The sequence below is a fragment of the Onthophagus taurus genome, chromosome 2, assembly GCF_036711975.1.
Source record: "Onthophagus taurus isolate NC chromosome 2, IU_Otau_3.0, whole genome shotgun sequence".
NCBI lineage: Eukaryota > Metazoa > Arthropoda > Insecta > Coleoptera > Scarabaeidae > Onthophagus > Onthophagus taurus.
The window spans coordinates 6,255,039-6,277,964 of record NC_091967.1 but is presented as its reverse complement, the minus strand read 5'-3'; the positions used below and the strand labels follow the sequence as shown (position 1 = coordinate 6,277,964).

General features: G+C 34.5%; 1 protein-coding gene across 1 annotated transcript; it reads left to right on the top strand.

Moving 5' to 3' along the window:
- Positions 1–6,825: 6,825 nt before the first annotated feature.
- On the top strand, positions 6,826–8,844 carry LOC139429156 (KRAB-A domain-containing protein 2-like). The gene is made up of 4 exons (XM_071194646.1): positions 6,826–7,404; positions 7,437–7,954; positions 8,018–8,294; positions 8,352–8,844. Exons 1-4 carry the CDS (start codon positions 6,826–6,828, stop codon positions 8,562–8,564), a joined length of 1,587 nt encoding a protein of 528 aa, XP_071050747.1. The 3' UTR covers positions 8,565–8,844.
- The last annotated feature ends 14,082 nt before the right edge of the window (positions 8,845–22,926 follow it).

Here is a 22,926-nt window from a genome sequence, read left to right as displayed (position 1 = left end):
GTTTCTATGGAAATATATTTTTGTATATTGCATTTTAAGTGAAATTCAGTGTAGGTAATTAAACTACGGATGGTTATCAAGTTTAGAGCATCTAAAAGTTCCATATGCAATCCTAGAGTTCCGTCAACAACAAAACATGGTGTTACCAAACCGCATATGCATAGACTTTTCGTGCATGCATTATGGATTAGACCGCGGACTATTTTAATTAAACGCACAATTTCTATGCAGATGAATGCCGTCGATATACAGTGCTGAAGCAATCCCATCGTTTGAATTATTGCCACAGTTTACACGACGAAACGAAAACAAACCACATCGTTTTGTCGAACCGCACTGGTTTCCAATAACGTTTATCATCGATGATTGCTTGTTGTATTAGCTACAGTAAATAATACAAATGATCCAAAAATAATTACAAAGCTAAAACCGTTTAAATTTAATGTTTCCCACTCCTACACCTTGAAACATAAGCCTAAGTAATTTTCCATGCAACCCCCACAGCTAATATTACACGTAGCTTAAATGTTGAAGCGTTATGCCTCATTCACCATATATAACATTTTAATCCCTTACACTTCGCAGCGCTGCTTATTGGAGATTAGCGTCTACGCGAAGCGTTTCGGTGGCGTCAAGTCGCTTCCTTAAAGCGCGGAGCAATTTCCATCCGGCCCTCTCACTCAGAATTAATTTTCTAGAGTTCGAGCGAATCTCTTTGCGACCCGGAACTGAATACGCCAGGACTAATTCCTAATTAATAATCGCCAATGGGATTAATAAGTTTTGAGTGCCTTAATTTGATCTTTTCCTGCCAATTTCACTTAGACCTAAAAAGTTTCACATCTTCCTTTCAGAAATGAAACTTTTTTTGATCGTTTATTCTCGCAGCAAAAAGTGTTCGTTAGATATGGAAGTCGGATGATTTAATTCCAATTGTGAAAGAGATTGATCCAAAACGTTCGTCTTCTACTTTATAATTAATTGCTAGGGATTCGTCATTGTTGCCAAGGGTAATTTTAGCCCGACAAGGCGTTTCATAGTTTTGTTTACAGTAAAAATTTCAAAAAAATCAAATAAACGTTTTTAATAACAGATTTTTTTCGTTTTAAAAGAACTGTCGTGGAGGAATATAAATCATTTTCAAAAATTGAATGAAACGTTATATATTTTATGTTGGAAGGTCTTCAAGGTGAAAGATCAAAACATTTCAGAAATAAAAATTACTTCAACGCAGGCTCTTAATTCGCCAGCTACAAAACAAATTTAGTTTCCACATTTCTTGCCAAAGAGCTTATGATAGGTTCAGTAAAAAATGTATATATAAAATATTTAAATGTCTACATACTTAAATCTTACACATTTTAAAATATTATTTTAACATTTTTTAAAACAGCTTAATAATAAATTTAGTTAATGATTTAAAATTTTAATAATCGTTCAATTTAAACGTTGAAAACGGTGCGTTTGAGGGGTATAAATTACCACCCTGTTGTTTTATATTGGTGTGGGCTCATAACGTATTCCGTTTCACGACGTAAATTGATTTTCCGTTCGAACCTCTCCTATCGCTTAGAATTTAAATGCGTTTGACCTCTGCTTTGAGGTACGATCGCGTCGTAAATCTCTTAGGGGATTAAAACGTAAACGACGTTGTGTGTTTTTTTTAGCGAAACATCCCGCTGCGTCACCGTGTTATGAAGGGAGCGAGCTATTTGATGTCAGGTAACAGCCAAAACGGCCGTTATGCGGTTACTACGAATAGTAAAGCTGCACTTTACAGGTCAATTTGCCGTTGTTCAAAGTAATCTAATCCGCACGGAAACGGGGTGCATCTCCTGGTTTGTGATGCCACGTCAACGCTGCTTAAATTTTATCATACGTTTAAGAATCTGAGCTTCGTTATAATCTCATTATCACGTGGCAAAAATATCATACAAATCTTATTCAATATGTAATGTTGTTTAATATAATGTTTAATTTAATTAATGTCTTATTAAAACCATAAATCTCGCACCTAATTTAATTATTAATATTTGTTGGTCGTTTGAATAACTCGATTTCGGTGTGTAACGGGATTTACATAATAAAAAAATTACAATACCTGCAAATGTGTGTAACAAAGCAACTTAATTAATGGAAAATTTACGGCTTAATTTACGATCTCGCTTTCGCCTCTTATTGTTTCCGTTAAAATCTTGATGCAAGATGTTTGTGGAATTACATGGATTTTATGGACGTTCAACAAATCCTTTTGGCGTAATCATTCATTTACTTTGAAACAGTTAACGGTTTGAATTGAGTGTTACTGTGATACTCGATTAATTAAGCGTATTCAAACTGCTTTAGAATTTTGCTCAAAATAAGCTTTCATCTTTCAACAACCACGTTTGTTCTAAGATTGTCAGAGGCGATGTGGCCTTCCTGACGAACTTCCCTAGCTGAAGAGACCAATCGAAGTCGAAACAAGCGACACCAAAATTGGAATCTGTTATGTTTCTCGAATGATGCTTTCTGAGCGCTGTCTTTTTGAGACATAAAGTGTTTTGCTTGCCAAATCTTTGTTAAAAGATGTTTTTTGACTTTGAACTTTAGTTCTTTGATAAAGCCAAAGCATCATAAAATGACCAGTTTCAGGTTCAAGCGACCTCGACATAATTAATTAAAAGATCTATAACTCAACTTAATAAAAGCAAAGCTGCTTGTGATTGAGGCACCAGTATATGATGACCAATTTGATCATCTCTGAATAAAATTTCTGTTTTGCAAATATTCTCTTAACCCCACAAACAAAATTTGAACTTTATTTCTACATCTCTCGGTTCAGGAGTATGTAGAAATGTCGATTTAATTTCATTCTGTGTTTTGATGCACTACACGTAATTACCACCAACACTTTGTCCTAATGAAATCGAAATATGTATATTGTCAAAGTCGTATAATAAATACAAATTTGATGGACGTGTTCCTGTTTTATATGGTGTTACTATCTCTGTTTCTATGCTTTAAACACCAACTAATCAGTGTTATTACGAATATATCGATTTTGCTTAGTTATCAAAACTAAACTACACAATTCCAATTCCAAACTTCTGCCGAAATTCCAAGCTTACGACATTCTACCGATAAAGCCAAAGCTTTTAGACTACTCGATCGAACCTGCTTGCTTTTAGTTCCAAAGGGCATTGCAAATTACAGCGTACCCTATTTAGTGTTTCATAGCGAAGGAATTGTAATAAGTAATTATAAGATATTTTGAAGTTTTATTAGTTTTTGAGTTCAAATATTGATTCCACTTTGCGGAAGCAATTTTCTAAAAGTGTGAAATAGTATTACAAAGTTCCGGGTTTAGCCATATGAAGATCATTTCAAATTTTTTTGACCTATATACAACTAGTTCAGTAAATTGTGATGTCAGAGGGAGAGTGCAGGAAGGGAATATTGCAGTGAATAATTGCCGTTACGCCAAGTAAACGGAAGTCACGAATTCAGTAGGACTTATTCCAGAGTTTGAGTTCAGACTAATCCGGGTTATGAGTATGAGTATACCGCCGTAAGCGAATTAATGCTATATGAGGTAATTAATAATGTAAGAAAATTGCTATTTTCTTTTCTATTCTTGTTAGTATAATACGAATGGAGGTAAACTTTACGTTTACGTCGTTATAAAGTTTTACGATTCAGCTAAAAGTTGCAGGACCACACACAGTTATGCAAAAATCTCAAGTTTTTAAAGTTAAATACGTAGGTACTAAAAACTTTCTACGTGAATACTTTACAACGCACGGAATATGTTAGTTTTGTATGTTTACTAACGTAAATGTAAATTATTTTAATTGGTACTTTGTTTGTTTTTTTAACGTGAAAACAAAATTCGCTGAATAGGTTTAATGTTTGTTTAAATTATGATTAAACTAATAAATTTGAAATTGAAATTAATTTGGCACGTCAGGTCACGTATTCTTGCGGTAACGACCAGCTTTAAATGTATTTCCCAAAGGCAATCCTCTACGCGCACATTAAGTTGAATCGCCGTTTATGGGATGCACGTCACGGTGCTTAAACGTAATTTCTCCAAAGGATTGAATTTCAGAATGAGTACACGAACTGCTTCATAACTGGATACGCTATCGTGAATTTGCACGCGCACTTTCAGCGCTTTGTAATTTCTGCATTTCCAACCGATCGCCTTAAGGTACATTTGTAATAATTGAGGTGTAAATAAATAATATTATTTAAGATTAATAAAAAAGGGGAAAATTTACTGGAATAACCCTTCATCGCTTGTCAACCATTTACAGCTCAATTATTTACAGTAAGCGTAAGCAAAAGCAGCTTAAGGTATTAAAGCTTCGTAGCGTTTTTGGCAGGGTTTGATAATTTAGTCGGTTGTCTGACGGAACGATTTACATTTTGTATGAGGGACGGACCTAAAAGGTCATCTGAAGTTGGATTGGGACGAAGAGAGGATTTTCAGTAACAGTTTAGTAAGAAAAAATGGAAGGATCGAACGATTTTGAACTGTATGGCATTTAATCTATATTCGCGATAGAAAGCTTTCCCCAATGCGATAAAGAGCTTATGGACTTGAAACTCTTATTTACGACTAAATCATAAATCACATTTAGGAAACCTTTAATGGTTAACCTATCCGCACTTTTTTTACCCAATTTATTACCCCAACATTGAATGTCTTTCTGTTTAAGACTTGTCATAAATAATTTTTATTACTTTTAAACCAATTCTATAAAAATTGATTATTATACTTTAAAATGAAATTATATTATGAGTTTTCAAGGTGATGTTGGAACAAAGATCAATTATCGCGTTTAATTAGAAATCCTACTGTCAGATGGTGAATTTATGAGACAGAAAGACAGTTGATGGTAACCACAAAATCCCGATTAAACCGAAGATTACCAAGGATTGTTGATCGCAATGTCGAGGTGATGAATTTACCGACGGCAAGAATTAAATGAAACAAATAGTTGATGTCAAGATTTCGGAGGCCAAAATAAATCAAGATGAGTTGGTGGTCGTCTACTTGCGGTAGATTTATCGGAAAATAAGTAACAAGCACGGGGCTAATTAGGAAGTTTGCGAACGCGGAAACTCGTCCTCCGGGGAATATGAAGGCGCAGCGAAAATATTTGTTGTGCGCCGAAAGACAAACTTTGTTGCAGAAATTCCCTCGCGTATACTCCATCGGAACTGTTGCAACGTTACTAACCAATTTTAAACGAAGTTATTTTAGAGACTGCGTTTAAATTAAATCTTTGCGCAACGAGGTTAAGTAAAACATTTAGTTTAGATAATAATAATAAATGTTTACTTTAGCGCAAGGATGAGGTTTTACATGTAAAAAACTAATTTATAACTTTATTTGTTAAAAAACTATTTATACTTCTAAGTTATTTAAAATATGTAAAAATAATGTATTTATTTGAATTGTTTGAAGTTACGTCGGTTCGAAAACATCTAAAAGTGGCTTCTAAGAATGTTATTTCCAATTATATTTGCACGATTGTGAAGCATCTCACATTTATTTGAGCCTCTTTAGCACAATTTGTAAACTTTGAAAAAATTTGTTACATTGAGTTAAAATCCTTGGTCAAAACGTAGTATCTTCAATGCTACCTAGTATAAAGCTCCCTTTCGTGCTGCGGTTTTCGGGTAGCACAGACGATTTTGGTTACCCGAACATGTTGGGGTGTAACTTTCAAAAACTACTTTAAATTCCACGCAACGACCGGAATTTGCACAAAGCCTGCCGATGAAAGTTTTTATTTATACAGTTTATACACCGAAAAACTTTTAACGGCATCCTCATTAGAGATACATCATATGAAACTAGATATAAGTCGAAATTATGTAAGTGCCTACAAGAAAATAAATTTTTATAACTCTTCATTATTTATAACGTTTCAATTTTATAGTATCATCTTACCAATAAAATACTACATCGTAAATAGTGTAGAGTAAAAACTCGTTATAACGAATTAATACGGAGAAGGAAGTATTCGTTATAGCCAAAAGTTCGTTATATGAATCATTTTAATGCCAACAAATTCAGACATCTATATACACCGTTGTGTTTAGTCTACATGGCTTTATATTTATACCAAGGATGGTGGAATGTAAGAGGACCGCTACATCAACAATTAAAACTAGAACTAACACTAGACCTAGAACTAGAAATATTCGGGTTTTGGCGTGCGTTTTCTTAGTCTAGTTTTACTTCAATAGAAATATACAACAACCTAGCGCTATCTAATGCTAATTAGCTCTACTTAGTACTGTCCCTAGAACGAACTCTAGACCTAGACCGAGAAACAGTCGGGTTTAGCCCTGCGTCTCTTAAGACTGCTAAACCCGAATGTTTCTAGTCCTAGGTCTAGTATTACTCCTGAAACAGAGACTAGAACTAACACTAGACCTAGAAAGTGCATCTGAAGACACGCAGCTAAACCCGAAACTTTCTAGTTCTAGGTCTAGTGTTAGTTCTAGTTTTGGTTCCCTAAATATATGTTGGAGGCAGATGACGAATTCGGCCCGTGGCCGATTTATTTAGACATATCGGCATATGTCTAAAGCTGTTAGGTCACATGACGAAAAAATGATACAATCGGGATCTGACCATATCAGTTTGAACACGTCCCGATATGTACATTTACACAATGCGCCGATCCGATCGGAACTACACATAACCTCTTTTGGGATGTTTATGAGGGACATCACTTACGTGCAGTGTGTTTATTAGTACGTTTTACTGTTTTTAGCAGCTACCGAAGTTATAAAGTTTTAAATATAAAGTGGTTGACTTTAAATATGGAAAGTGAAAAATATTTAGTTGAAAAACAAATTTTTGAAACTAAGCTTTTTAAATTAATTGAAAATAGTGGCGCTAATAATTTTACCACCGTACTAACTGTTGCGCATTATTTAAGTATTTTAAATCAAGTAAAGAACAGCATGTCAAAGAAAGAGACGAAGGAAAGACTAAGTTGTCAAGATTATAGGCGTTTGAATAGATTTGAAATTCTAAGAATTGGTGATAAAGAGAAAATTATTGCAAAACGAAAGAATGATGATGTGGTTTCTATAAGGTATTATTGCGATGTTACGGAGGTATACGGCATTTTAGAAAATGTTCATAAAGATACTGGCCATAAAAGATTAGGAATGGAAAAAGAAATTGCTAAGAAATATTGTAATATTCCCAGAAGTGTCATTGAAGAGTATTTGAAATTATGTGCTATGTGTCAATTAAAGAAAAAATCGAAGCAGAAAGGATTAGTAGTAAAACCAATAATTTCTACAGGATTTAATAAAAGGGGACAAATTGATCTTATTGATATGCAAACAGAACCGGATGGCCCTTATAAGTTTATCATGAATTACCAAGACCACCTCACAACATTTGTGTTTTCGGGGCACCTTGCTTGCTTCATAGTGACAATGGCAGAGAATTTGTGAATCAAGTAATTACTAGCCTTGCAGATATGTTTGAAGCGAAAATAATTCATGGTAAACCACGTCATTCTCAAAGCCAAGGGTCCATCGAGAGAGCGAACCAAGATGTAAGAGACATTTTAATTACTTGGATGCAGGAAAATGAGACAACTAAGTGGGCAGAAGGTCTAAGATTTGTGCAATTAAAAAAGAATAGATCATTTCATCGAGGCATCCAACGTACTCCATACGAGGCTATGTTTGGCATCCCACTTGTTAATGGCTTAAAAGATTCAAATCTTCCGCTTGAAATTGTAGAGAAGTTACACGATGAGGACGACATTTATAGATTAGAAAGCAGTGTTGGTAGAAACATAGAACAGGTAGTATCTAAAAAATCAGATTCAGAATTTCAAAACAGTGATGGAGGAAATGAAAAAGATGTACAAGAAAGCTTTCCCATAAATTATTCCAAAAATGATGATGTTGAGGAAGAATTGTTGAGGTAACCTAAAAAAACGCAGAGAATTTACATTGCTTATTATTATTATTATATGTTTCATTTTAGGAACAACGAAATCCGATTAAAATCAATAAATCAACATCGATCTCATAGTATTGCATGTTTAAAAAAGCAAGCAACAGAAATGTTACAGCAAAGTTGTTCCAAATTCCCAAAAATTGAAATTGGGCAGAACGTTTTAGTTAAGATTCCTGATGTCGACAGAGGACGCTTAGCTCCTCGTAACATTTTGGCTGTTGTATTGTCCGAGAAAGATGATTTATACCAACTTGGTACATCAACTGGCGTCTTGGAAAAACTATATGCAAGGAATGAGTTCCAGGTATGTACTTAACTAATATTTTATATATTTAAACGGTAATAAGGTTTTTCTTTTCAGCCTTCTCAAACGAACTCATTGACATCTTCAGATGTACCCATCGAAAATAAACTCAGTTTGAGAACGGTGGCGGCAAAAGAATCAAATTCTTCCCAGGGGTTTGTAAGATGCAACTGTCGTAAACAGTGCAGTAATAAAAGGTGCAAATGCTTATTAAAGAACTTGAAATGTAACAGTAAATGTCATTCAAGTACTTCATGTCGCAATAAGTAATAAAATAAGTATTATGTTAGTTCCTACATTGCATTTGTTTCTCATATGACCAAAGCAACAATTAACATTTCGGGATATGTTTAACTGCTAAAAACAGTAAAACGTACTAATAAACACACTACACGTAAGTGATGTCCCCCATAAACATCCCAACAGAGGTTATGTGTAGTTCCGATCGGATCGGCGCATTGTGCAAATGTACATATCGGGACGTGTTCAAACTGATATGGTCAGATCCCGATTGTATCATTTTTTCGTCATGTGACCTAACAGCTTTAGACATATGCGGATATGTCTAAATAAATCGGCCACGGGCCGAATTCGTCATCTGCCTCCAACATATATACAACATAGCGATATCTAATGCTAAGTACCGATACCTAGCATTGTCACTAGACCTAACATTAGATCTAGAACTAGAAACCGAACTCCTTATCCATAGTCCATTCCAACGAGATCCGTTATATCTCGATTTTACTGTACTTCTAATAAATTCCATTTTTATTTTTAGGTATTATCGGATTTAAAAGAAATTAGTTTGAAAAATAATTAAATATACTTCAGTTGTGGTATCCTCTTTATTGCAGAAATGACGTGCATATTAATGACGTCAACTTATGAACCACTAAACAAAATTGCCGGACTAAAACGAGGTTGGCGCCATTCATTAAAAAGTTTGAGATCAGCCACGTTTTGCCGCTATCCTCGTAGAAGTTATTAAGAGTATATATCATTCATAATGAAGATTTTCGTGGCGGCATAATGGAAAGTTTTCCACCCTTCGTCCATTATGATTTAGAAAGCGGTGATATATTACTCGTTTGAGGAGAACGTAATACAAAGAACTCGATGTTTTTGATATTTTTTTATTTTGTATTCAAGTTTTGTTAAATACGTGAAAATGGTTCTCATAACTCCGGTAAGTTGTGAAACGAAAATACGTAAGACATATTTTTCGGACGTCATTTCCGCTAAAGTTGATATACGACCGAAACGTAATCTACGACTTAACGCCGTTTGCGCTTCGCTCGGATCATTCGAGACGGGCAAGAAGGCAGACAAAAAATTCAACGGAGAATTTACGAGGTTATAGCAGATATGGATGGGAGTTGGAGGGATACGAACGACACGTTCATTATGATATTTTTCACTGAAAGAAATTGAAGAGTCCGTCACGATCTTTAAGGTTGAGAAGGGTGTGCCTCCACTGCGTGTACGTGCCTCCATTAGCAATATATTAGGGTAGGTTCAAGAGAGCTGAGGGCTTCCCATACTTGTGGAAATAATACGAAGGTTGTATGCTTTAAGGGCTTCAAGGCCACAATGTGGTCCGTAACGTCTAAAGCATCCGCCCACTTCGGATCAAGTTTCCTCTGTTCTATCAAACCCTTCTCGGCCTACTATTATTATCTTTGAGAACCTGTTCATTACTTCATCTTGATATCAGTGTTAACTCCCTATTACCCAACTATCAAAAGTAATTTTTTACCAAAGCATAATTATCCATTTCAAATCCTACGATTTCAATTCTTCGTTTAAGCAGAGTCGAAATATCAGGGGTGTTAATTATTAAAAGTTAAAGTGGTTCCATTGGCAAAAAGCCCACCGTCATGGTAAGCTGGCCGCATTCTCAATTAAAAATGTATCAGATAAAGTTTCCCATTTCACCCTCCTTTGTTTTTCCAGAAGCAAGGAAATTGCGAGTTTAATTACTTATTTCTCGAATAAATGCCCTTGTGTTTATGTTGCAACAGCAGATATACTGTTGAAATTAAAACTCTAACGCAGCGTTACGTTATTAACCCGTTTAATAGCTTGATTCAAAAACTTTAATATTTACCACTAAAAATATGACTCAATAAATAACTTATAAACGATATTATAGGAATCATCAATTTATACCAAACAAGCTTGAGTGAACTGAAATGGAACTAATAAAATTCCAATGTCGCTGCTACTTTAAGACAAACACTTTGACAATATTTTTATGTATTTTAGTATGAATGCCCGACGGGAGAATCTAGACCATTTTTGTTTACATTCGAATATCGTTGGGAAGTCGAGTGGAAGTCTGTTCGTACGTTATTTTTCAACCATAAATTTTATTTAAAATTTAAAAACATTGTATCATACAATTAAATGGTGCTCTATGCACTCAACAAATAGCCAAACGAATTCTATGCTGTCAGAAAACAAGGATGGAAGAATACCGATATCGTATAGGAAATGGGAATATAGATTAGCACACTGGAAATTATACCACGAATGCAGTAACCATAGTTACGAAACTAGTATGTACTTGTATTATCCCACATAAAATGCAACATAGCTTAATAGTACAGGAATTGTACTAGTTTCCTCAGACGCAGGGCAAAACCCGAAACTTTCTAGTTCTAGGTCTAGTGTTAGTTATAGTTTTACTCCAGCACTGTTACTATGTAGAACTAACACTATACCTAGAACTAGAATCATTTAGGTTTAGCCGTCTATAGAGACGTGCGGCTAAACCCAAATGATTTTAGTTCAAGGTAGAGTGTTAGTTCTAGTTTTACACTTAAACTGTCAATAGAACTAACATTAGACCTAGAACTAGAAACATTTAATTCTTGGTCTAGCGCTGCATAACAATTAAAACTAGAACTAACACTAGACCTCGATAAAAATATGCTGCTTTCTATGGAAATATATTTTTGTATAGAAGATGGCCAAGGAAAATGATAACCACCAAATAGAAGAAAATGGGAAAAACCAAGTCAGTAAGAGATATTCTGATAGATTTTTCTACTTAATTCCATGTCTAATTTGAAATTTGAAAGCACCCAGTGACGATTTACATTTATATTAAAAAAGTAGATAAATTAGTTAAATTACCAACGATTAAAAAAATTATTGGTAATCAAATATGGTAATCTAAATGAACGAATTGTTTCGATGCGATTAAACACTTTTACGTTAAACAGACAACCAATTAAATTAATGGAATAAGTTGATGGAATTAGAATTAAATCGATAACTAAATCTAACAAGTTTATTTAATTACAACAACGTGCAATATGAATTTGAAGAATACTATTTGTTTAGTTTAAACTTTAAAAGCGAACTTATTTGTAAAATAGTACAGTAAACGAATTAGTTTTAAATCTGATGAATTCGCAGCGGGAAAAGTTTTCTTCGATTCAGTTGCAAACAAAAACGAAGTCACCGAACTCGAAACTTCCAAGTCCATCGTAATCAAATACAGATGCCCATCTATAAATTGTACAGAATCCGGGAAACGTTGCTGGCACTAAACTAATCAGATTAAAGTTTTGAAATTCGTCTTTCTTAATTACGGTTTTCCCCCACAAATTTTATGAATAGAAAATCAACCTTGATGTTATATACACAATAAATAATCTTATTTTATTTTTCAAAATAACTTTCCTAATCAATACTCCAATTTTACGGTTTGCCCTAAAATCCTATGTAATCCTTCGTCTCTGTCAATTGAACAAGAGTCTGGACGTGTTCTCATTTTATTTATGGCCTCTCCAATTTCCGATGTTCCTCTATTCCGTTCCGCGATCTAACACCATAGCTTAAAGTTAGAGCTACGCGTTCAGAAAGGTAATGTTTTAAAATTCAATATTATGTATATGGATGAGACGCATAGCGCCGATATTGACATCAGGAGTGACAACTCAAGAAGAAGGATTCATCTCTTCGTAAGCCACTTCATATCCGAATTTAATCTCGAGATTATTGGAAGCGAACGAACCATGTGAGTGGCGTACCCCTGTCAATGGAAATAAAAAAACTTTCTCTGGTGAAAAATTGGATAGGACCCAGACAATTGTGTCCTTACAATCCCTATCCTATTTGGTGTTTGGCGATTTTTCATCTTGTATGAACTTCAGTGAGGATGGGATTTTTTTCTTTTGGTTGATATATTAATTTTATCTATACTGAAGGAGTAAATAATGTTGTTGTAATGAATAATATACTTCCACTCAGGCAAAACGAAACACGTCACAATTGATTTTTTTGTTTCACGATTAAATGAATTCTCCTTTGAATAATTTAGTGAAGAATGCTACTTACCCCTATATCCTTCGTATTGTAATTGGTAAACAAGGGCAGCAATAATCAATTATTGACGGTCATAGACTTGTCTCGCAGTCTCGATTGCATCGGCCATGGATAGGTGGGTATCACCTGTATAAGCCTGAATGGTTTCATGGTTTATTCAGGAAAAGTGTTACGTTGGGGCGAAGGTAAACTGCCTACACGTTTTCCGGCATTTAAAGCAGGCTGCTTCGATTTTCCAGTTATTCAGCCTTATACACGCTAAAAGTGGGTCCCTTGGGAGCTTTAAACTCACATTCACGTTTTTGGGGAAATTCAACCTCGTATAGTGTCAGGGTTTACAACACTATTGGAACATTTTAATGGGTAAATATAGGTATATCCGTATAGATATGGTATTTGTGAAGCGATATCCAGTTTAAAAGTCAATAAATAAACCGCTTAATATGCCAACTTTATATCCAGTAAATTCATATTGAATAAGCATAAAAATAACGAAATCAATGAAGTTATTCAAACATACTGTTGAATAAAATTAAATACAATTTTATTTACTCTACCTGTAATTTTTGTAAAACCTGTCGAGTTGGATATGTGATAACCGTTTCAAAATATAAATGAAAAGTGCTTAACTGATGTAAATTGTCAATTTCAGGGAGCGGCAGGTTTAACAGCAGGAATAACCGATTTCATCTCACGAATGAATTTATGTAATGATTGCTTTTCTAATTGATTACTTCGTTGAAACGTTGCTAACGACCGCCGCAATCCGATGGTCCAATTAATCTTTATGCAATAAAGAATTTATTGTTAGCTTAATTGAGAATTATTGTTATATTTTATTGTCTGCATTTTAAAACTTATTCTGATAATATTTTAGAACGTCACTCTCTATTTAAGTCTTCAAGAAAATCGAAACAATTTCTTAAATTGAAATGGATTTTCATCTAAAAATTTACTTCATGCGATTTTCGACATTATGTCAGATCTAAACGAAGAAGTGTGGGATAAATTCCATGAATACATAATAAATAAACCCTTAGGTTACATCGCATTTTCTTTGTCTTGTCAGTAAAAATTCAATCATATTTTACTTCGCGTATGCCCAGTTTATTTTCTGCCACGGACTGCAATTTTCCCAACCATACATGGTTATTCGTTTATGTAAATTCAAATTGACAGTGTTCAAAAGAGATCGGTGAAATATGCATGAAGCAATCAATTATTGGAATGAAGTTTGCAAGCAAAATCTTTTAGGGTTAATAGAATTAACGTTAAATAAAGTTGTTAAATGGAATAGCATTTAAAACGAATTTGATGAAACTGAGTTTTATTTTATCTTATAAAGTTAAAAGTTAAATTTCTTTGCGGTTTAAGTCCAGGCAGGAATCACCAGATCGAAATCGAGTCGACGACTTCGTATCCGTTCAGCGTCAATAGCGAATTGATAAGGTACCAGTGGGGTCACAGGGATTTTTGGGAGGACTCATAGACCCGTACCGTTCGGATGAGCCAGTCACGATCTACTCGCCAAACTGCTATGTAGCCGCCGAATGCTGGTTCGCTCGGGGCGATCGATGCAGCCTTCCCAGGCCTACCCTATCTACCCAGTTTCAGTAGCATACAAAACGGTTGAAATACGCTTGTTTTCGGTGAATCCGTCGGCGACCCCCTTTTGCCTTGGTTTAGTCCTGATTATTTTAACAGAATCAACCTGACGTTTACGGCCAACGCGACGTAAACATAAACGTGGACCCTATCTTTACAATTAAACGAATTTCCTTCGTGCGGAATTGCTCCCACAAACTCTTTGAAATGTCTTAGTAAAGCAATGAAATTATGCAACTCAAATTACAAATAAAAAAATATTAAATAACAAAATATTTTTAAATTATATCATATGTTCATAGAAAGTTAAAGTGTTAAATTAATATGATTGGCTTATCTCCAGTGACAATTTCAGAATATTTGCGTTATCACCTAAGTTTGTTCTTTCATTCTCTCTTGATACCACTGCGAAGGCCCCAAACTAGTGGCAACAACCTGATCAAAAAATAGATCCTCCTGTAACGTCACGGATTTCTTTTGCTGGATACACCAGCAAGAAAAGGCGGTTTCAGTAGATAATTTGCAGTCCCAAATACACCACACCAATTGTAGTTCTCCAGAATAACCTAAAAGCAAGATCTGTTAAACAAGTACTCACCTGGAATGGATACTTAACAGAATCACTAAGGTAGCTAAAGACTTCTACAAAAGGCTATTCACAAGTCAAAACGATGAAAACAACATAGGAAACGAAATATTTACTCCAAAAAATGGCATTGCCAAAGGGAGGATTTGGAACGAACGAAAAAGGCAATGAGTACGATAGGCCGCTTGTTATGATTTTTGTGGATTTCCATAAAGTATTTGATAAAGTATAAGAAGCTAACAATATATACAGAAATGCGTCCAACTCAGTGCTGCGTGAAAGCACGGATCTACTCCACGTGAGCAAAGGAATACGACATGATTATGATACTGGAAAAGCATGTAAAAAACTCGATTGGGAATCTTAAGAAGATAGACATAATGCTGCATGCTTTTTCCGAGCATGTGTCAGTGTGGGGCTCAAAATCCAAATACATTGATCAAAAATACAGGAACAATTTTTCTATAGAATGCTTATATTTCGGTTGTTAATCCAACCTTCTTTAGAGCAAAATTTTTTAAACAACTATAAAAAATTTATATTTAAATTAAAAATAAAGTTAAATTAAATTTAGAATAAACTTACATGTTCTAGAACTAAGCTAAGTCAAAAATTGAAAAATGTAAAAACTGTAATAAGCATTTTATAGAAAAATTGTTCCTGAATTATTTCTGACCGTTTACCCTGATCAACGTATTTGTTCTTTGCCGACCATGGTATCGGTCGTAGCTACTTCTTGCCTGGGCTCAAAATCAACACACCCAAACCAAAATACATGATGGTGGTATTGGTACAGTAGTATCAGGTATTTGCTGATTGACGAACCTCGTCCTGGTACCTCACGGTCAGACTGCGTAATCTTAACCTTGAGATTCTAGGAGGAGGTTGGTCAATGGGCAAATAGACGTGAAGGTCAACTTGTGTATTGACCATTACATGTAGCTACTACATGCAGTTCCTAGTGAAAAATCGGCATTGAAGATAACGAGGTGGAACTCGTAGAAAAGTATATACACCTTGGGCACGAAATAAAGGTTTCGAGAGAAAATCAGAGAACCGCATTGAAGGGAAGAATAAATCTTGCATAGGCAACCTATGGCAAACTGAAGTATATCTTCAAAAGTAATTTACCAATTTGTCTAAACATTTTCCAGTTATCAAAAATACCTCAAATTACCAAATGAAATTGGGAGGGGCACGTGGCCCGTTTGAAAGGTGGAAGATGGAGAAAGAGACTATGGACTAAGAGTAAAGTATATAAAAAGAATAACATCAAATTGGATATAAAGCGCGAAGGATAGAAAGATGTAGAACTATGTTCAGCAGTTGATGATGATGATGGTGCAATTTGTAAAGACGTATAGGAAATTCCAGACCGCGTGGTTGCTTAAAAAATTGCATTTCGAAGAGAAAAAAGTACAAAATGGAAAATTATTAAATCAATAAATAATATTTCATTTCAAAATTGTACGTTAAAAATGCAATATGTAACACCAAATTATATTTCCTTTTAAAATATAGATGCTTACCTGTCGTAATAAGTTTAAAATTTCCTAGTTTAATGCTGATTAACCAACAAATTTATAGATAAGCCAACCATGAACGCTGACTAGGATGATGCAGGAAACTCCTTTACTTATTCACATTTATTTAATTAATGAACCAAAACCGTATTAATTATCTTCTATAAATCTAAGCTTATTGAATCCTTCCGGTTATCATTTCCTATATTACGAGGATTATGAGTATTTAACGATTACTACGTGCTACAAATTTAATACTTTTCGAAACTAATTTCTAGTTTAGTAGGACTAAATTACGTACATTGAAACCTTCCCTGTGTCAGTGATACAAGTTACGAGGACCTAAGGTTATAACCTCGTACACGGTCGTATATTGGTTCGTTCGGATCAGTTCAACAGCGCAATTTTCCCAATTGATCCGCTAAGGTTCTTGATAAATGAATCTTCTCGTCGTTGGATTCGTTCGCTTCCAGCGATAAACTTTTAGTGGTTTTACCGCCGAATTCACAAGAATGTACAACTTCTTACTTCAGCTAACTGATGAATTAGTTCAATATTTAGAAGAATTACTTCTTTTACCAAAGGAAAAAAATGGGTAAAACATCATTAAAATTTGAAATCATAACCAAACTCATTTAAAAGATAACTTTTCAAAGTGCTTTTAACTTCGAATCGCTTATAAAGTTGATGTTAAAAACTATTTGAAACTTAGCGGGGTGTTATAACTCGATGTTACGGAGTTAATCTTCGACACTTTCAACAAAACTTTAAAAAAGAACAATTTTTTTTATACATTCATAATTTTATGGTAAATTAATGCGATGTAAATAGAACCAAAACATGACAATTTTGAATCAATAAGTTCCATCTGCTGTTTTGACGTGTTGACAGTAACTCAGTTGTATATATTAAACTAGATATAATGGATTCACATTGTCTCTGCTACATGATAAATGCATTAATTTCTCAAATGTAACTTAATAGCTTTAAAATTTAAATTGATATTTGGATTAAATTCAAATATCAATCTTATGTCGGATATCACGGAACCGTTTCCATCAATGTTAAACTAGCGTAAATGATAGGATTGATGTAGCTTTGATACAGAGTTTCGCCCTTGAACTGACGCCTCTTGTGGCGTATATTGCCAAAGTGGGTGCTTCTATACTGGTGTTTAATGTTGTAGATAAGTTTCTGATCCATTGCGTTTGATTGAAATTTACCAATCGAGTCATATCAGAGCTTAGAAGTAATTTGAGAATATTACAATTTATTTTTTTACATAACTTTATGATTCGGTGTTAAACTTTTTAATTTGCTGTAATCACCTTAATACCAACGTTGAGCTATTTGTAAACGTGTGGGTTTAATGGATTATCCATTTTTGTTCCTCTAATGAGGAGAAAAACCCTATCTGTCACCGCAACAGCAAATTGGCTGGGAGCCGTAGCTCGAGCGTGCAAATCCCTGACTAACCAACCAAAACGAATGCGTTTCATGTCCGGATTTTTACCAACATGCAGGATAAATCACAAGATTGAATCTAAAACGGTAGAAATCAAAATATCTAGTTTTGATTTAAAAATCGAAATCGTTAAGTCAACTTTTTTGAAAATTAATGGGGTTATAATTAAATTATTCCATATTGTGTTGTGTAATAATGTGGTGGTTTTGTTGTCTCGGTTTACGATTAATTAAATTCTTCCTCTAATTTCAGTCACATTCCTCAAAGGTAATAGGAAGATATCCGCAAGGATGACGAAACATCTTCGGTTTCAATCCCCTAAATTAATAAACGGATTACACCATCACGTGTTCTGAAAGGCCCTTTATCCCTCCATTCGCTTCGGTGCTGCCGTGCAAAGTTGACAAACTGTATTATATCCGAGCGACGTGTAACTTGTCGTAAAAACTTTGATTTACTGCCAGAGTAGAAAAGCGGAAAAAGCATGTTTGTTCTTTTTAAAAGGACAAAACGTGTGTCGGTTAGTGTGCGGGGAAGCCGTGATTTCTCCGATACCCTCTTGTATTTTCGCTGTTTTTATCTGGGTGATAAAAACCGAATGTATTACCTCGGAGATAACACATAGGATATTTATACTCAACCAACCGGGAAAATTACAACGAATAAAAACTCCTCGAAGAATTTAAAACATCGCGAATTTCTTTAAACCACCAAAAACTTTGGTGGCTCTAATTTGCATAAGATGTTTATGTAAATCACTTCGCATTAAAATACTTCTCTGGAGATGCGAAGTTACTCGCGTTCGAAGATTTTATTTATTTCAGCTGGAGTTATTGCCCCCGTCCGGGGACGGGTACTCCTTTATTCAATTTTGTTCTGGACAGACGTCAAATAAGCGGCGCAGTTGAGGCGAAAAGAAGCAGGAAGATTCCTCCAATTCGTACGAGTTGCACCGAGCAAATGCTATTATACAATGCCTAATACCTGTAATGCCGTCTTATAACGATCTTGCAGTTTAGGGTCGGTACGAATCTAGAACGTCGAGCTCGTTTCTCCGGGAATACGAAATTACGAGGAATCTCGTTTCGCTCAAATCCAGGATATGCCTTGTTCCTTTACCTTAATCAAGCATGATCTTAGTAGTTTTAATTAGGTACTAAGCTAATTTATCAAAGATGTTAATTATCCTCTAATTTTTGTTTTATACTTCAATTTTAAAACAACAAAATAGAACCAATTTTAGACTCCATTATAAATTTAACTTTAGCAATAAACGCAGATAACATAAATTATATTATAATGAATACGCATTGAAGTGGACTTTGAGTGCGCAAAATGGTCCGGTTGCTGGACGAAGCTCTTTCCTCAGGAATAGAATTGAATTTGACTCAGGAGAGCAACGCAAATACATTTCAATTTATTCGGTCCCTTCCTGGTATTAGATTTGCGCCTTAAATTACGAAAACGAAAAAATAAATTAATACCTTATCAGCAGCGAACACAAATTTTAATTTTGAGGAACAAAGGAGTAATTTTAACGCTTTAAAAATTTCTATGAATTCTTTCGCGATAAAGGATCGCTTCGATTCGCGCCGAAATGAACTTACCATCTCGTACACAGCTTGTTCCGTTGCAGAAGGGTAAATGATCTATCCGGTGAATACGTATCTGTAGTGAAAATCTTGGGAACATCGAGCTGATCCTCGGTAACGAAATCCGACGAAGCGAGGCGTGGTGATTGCTCCAGACTTCTCCCCTCGGTGTGATTGATTCGAATTATATCCGACGTCGGAGTGGTAAATGCACCTCCCTGCTACGAAGGAAACCCACCTACCTCCCTTCTTTTTCGGGAGGGTTCAATTGAATTCAACCGAGCACCAAATACAAGTAAAGAAAAATCGATTGGGAAGGGTTATCCCGACGATGCTTTGCAAGAATATGGAAATGTGAAGTATCCAAAAAAACGAAAGTTAGAAACGAGAAAATAATGATCCTTTTTAAATTAAAATTTCTTCATCTTAACAACAAAAGAATTAATAAATTTTACACATACACAACGAATCGATCTTGGTTTGTACAGTTAAAGTCGATTTAGATAAATGGTCGTTTTTTGCGCTACTTTACAGGGCCATTGTTTAAAATCGAGGGTCCATCCTTTCACATCCTGCTGACGGCTGCGCTGGAAGTCACAGGAAGGGTTCAGGTCTATTTTAGTAGCCACTTCAACATCGACCTGACACTTGAGATGTGGGTTAGTAAATTGAGTAACCCAGATTAATCCCATATCACCGCCGAAAGGATTTTAATGGATCGACCAAACTACGAAACAAAGTCCGAAACTGATCTTCTGAAGTTTATAATACGACGAGAACGTATTAACAAGGTACAAATATTTTAACTTGATTAGTCTAGTTAAAATAGGTCATTACAAGAACCTACTCATTGCAAGTATTCGAAGTTTGTTCATTTTAGTGTGTTACCAAGTCTGTTTTATTCACTACTAGTACTTCAGGCTTTCTATTTAAATTAAAACGGGATTGGAAAGGTGTAGTCGTAAATAAGAAAAAGCAAATAGTTACAAAGTACTTCGATTAATTTAAAACGTACAATTTTGGAATTGGTTTGAATTTTAGAATTAACATGAGCTACTTATAAGACTAATCTTAATCGATAATAACAACTAATAATGTACTTAATAATACGTTTTGAGTGTTTATGTTTTCTTTCATAGAAAGTTGTTCCTAGTGCAGCATCTGGTTTTGCCAGTTATCTGAGATAGCAATGTTATAAGCAAAAATAAGAACCATACATTTTAAACAAGTAGCTACTTTAATCAAATTATAAGTAACCAGCTAATAAACAACAAAGAAACGATAAAATACTTACGACAAATATGGTTGTATCATATCATACAGCAATGGATGCAAAAGATGAGATTAAGGCCGACGATTTGGAGATAACGCCCAGATATTTGCTGACATAATCAGTTAAAGAGGCTAATCATACTTAGGTTCAAAACAACTTTTCCAATTTCTAAATACAATAAGAGTATATAATTGGATTATCCAACGAAAAACTGTGTTGGATGTGAATAATAATTAAATATTAATACCAAACCTAAGTGCACTTTGCAATTAACCCATAAATGCATGTTCTGCTTCCTAACTGTAATTCAAAAACCTTAAAATTAATAGATGTAGATAAGTTTATTTATTGTATTTATTTTATAGAACGAAGAAATAAATTCATACAGAATACAAAGGGTAAGTATCAAACAATATCGCTGTTAAATTAAAATCAATCAATTATAAAACGTTCAGATAAAAAATATAAAATGAATATTCGGATGATTCTGTCCCATTTTTTGTGTGTCCTCTATTGTAATTTTTTTGAAATATTCATAAAGGAGTGTAGTTTACGGTTCAATAGTTTTTTCAATGAAAATAAATAAATATATAAAATCGCTCTGAACTATTTGTTGTATCACTAAATGAACATTTATTGTGCGTTTTAATAAAGTATTAAAAATATTTTTCTATTTTAAAAAGCGGATAGGATTTTCACCTTTAAACATCAAAAATACATTGTGTCTCATGTTGATTAATATGAGATACTGCCGGGAACAAACAACGAATGATATCTAGGAAAGATTGATTACACCATTTATGGAGAAATTCCATTATAATCGCTGTAATATATTACATGCGTGAATAGACACATTCATAACAGTGAACTGTCGTTGACAATACAATGTAAACGCGTCCGATTTTAACATGTTCTATCGAAAACTGAGACGAATTTAATTCTCTTGACCATTAATTATGTTTGATTATATTAGTATAAATTTTTGTAATTTAAAAATTCTAAACTAGAAGGAAATGGGCTATTATATATAGTTCTAAAACTGAAGGTATCAATTACCCTGTTCGAAAACTTTGTAACTAAAGTTATAGTTTTCGATATTTAAGTTGCTTTAGTCAAGTTCAGACTTCACTTCGACCGTGCCTTGTTTCCTTAATGGATTTTCTTCAACAACTTGAGGTGGGTAACAAAACTTCGTCTTTTTTAGGATTTCATCTGAGCCACAATTTCGCATACCGATGAGGTGATTTCAACCCAACTCTTTCCCGACTAAGCTCTGGGATCAAACCCATGGGTGACCCAATTTCCATTTTTATGATAAAGAATTCAATGTATTCAAATTACAAACGTTTTAAATAAATTTTTAAGAGATAAATTACAACATAAATAAGTTAAAATCGACCGCTTTCACGCTAGATTGGTATTTTTATTCGAGTACAATTCGTTCGGTTTACTCAGCGATTTCGATAACCATTTGGCAAGCTCTCGAAGTGTCCAAATTCGCCAACGTAAGGATTTTATGGTCCACCTTGCACACGACCAATTATATTTCCTGGATGCAGTTTGTGATCGCTTTTATTGGCTCTCTTCCCTTTGTCATTTTCGGTCGAAACCGCTCATTTTATCGTTACCTTTTTTTTGTGAATGATTAACTACTTTTCAATTTATTTGTCACACAAGTGGAGACTCTTGCGTCTCTCAATCTTAAACTCAAAGAAGCAATCCGTTCTCGGCATCCCTATAAATAGATCGTATAGGCAAGTTCCCTCGCTGTTTCTGGCAGATATTAATGTGTCTAGGAGCTGCTACTGGGGGGGCTTTTTGCGTATTCGCATTTCTACACCAGGATCTACGTCCTTTCTTTTGCCGGTTTGATCGAAAAAATAATTTATCACCGGTGATCATATATCACCCAAATTTGCGGTCAGAAGGTACGTATTGAACCGAACCCGTACAAAAATTTATTATTTATAGATCTGTTTTATTGAATAAGGAAAAAAAATGAAAAAAATATAATCTGAAAATGACGTAACATTGAAATAAGAAAGAACGCCGTGAAATTTACTTCAAGGAAAGCTCTTATTATTATTCTGGTGACATACCACCGTGACGTTGGGTGAGCAGCAAAGTTACAGCTTCGTAGAGGCGAAATTTCACCAGAAATCTCTTTCCGGGCGACCTGGGAATATCTAATAGTTGGAGACGCCGCTCGGCGGTTATCGTGTAATCCTTATACATATTTGGTCGCTTATA

What these genes read in the sequence shown, in the direction of transcription:
- LOC139429156 (XM_071194646.1), top strand. Translation starts at nt 6,826, where the DNA reads ATGGAAAGTGAAAAATATTTAGTTGAAAAACAAATTTTTGAAACTAAG. An exon ending in TTATCATGAATTACCAAGAC is followed by an intron (nt 7,405 to 7,436) that starts CACCTCACAACA and finishes TTCGGGGCACCT; the next exon opens with TGCTTGCTTCATAGTGACAA. An exon ending in GTTGAGGAAGAATTGTTGAG is followed by an intron (nt 7,955 to 8,017) that starts GTAACCTAAAAA and finishes GTTTCATTTTAG; the next exon opens with GAACAACGAAATCCGATTAA.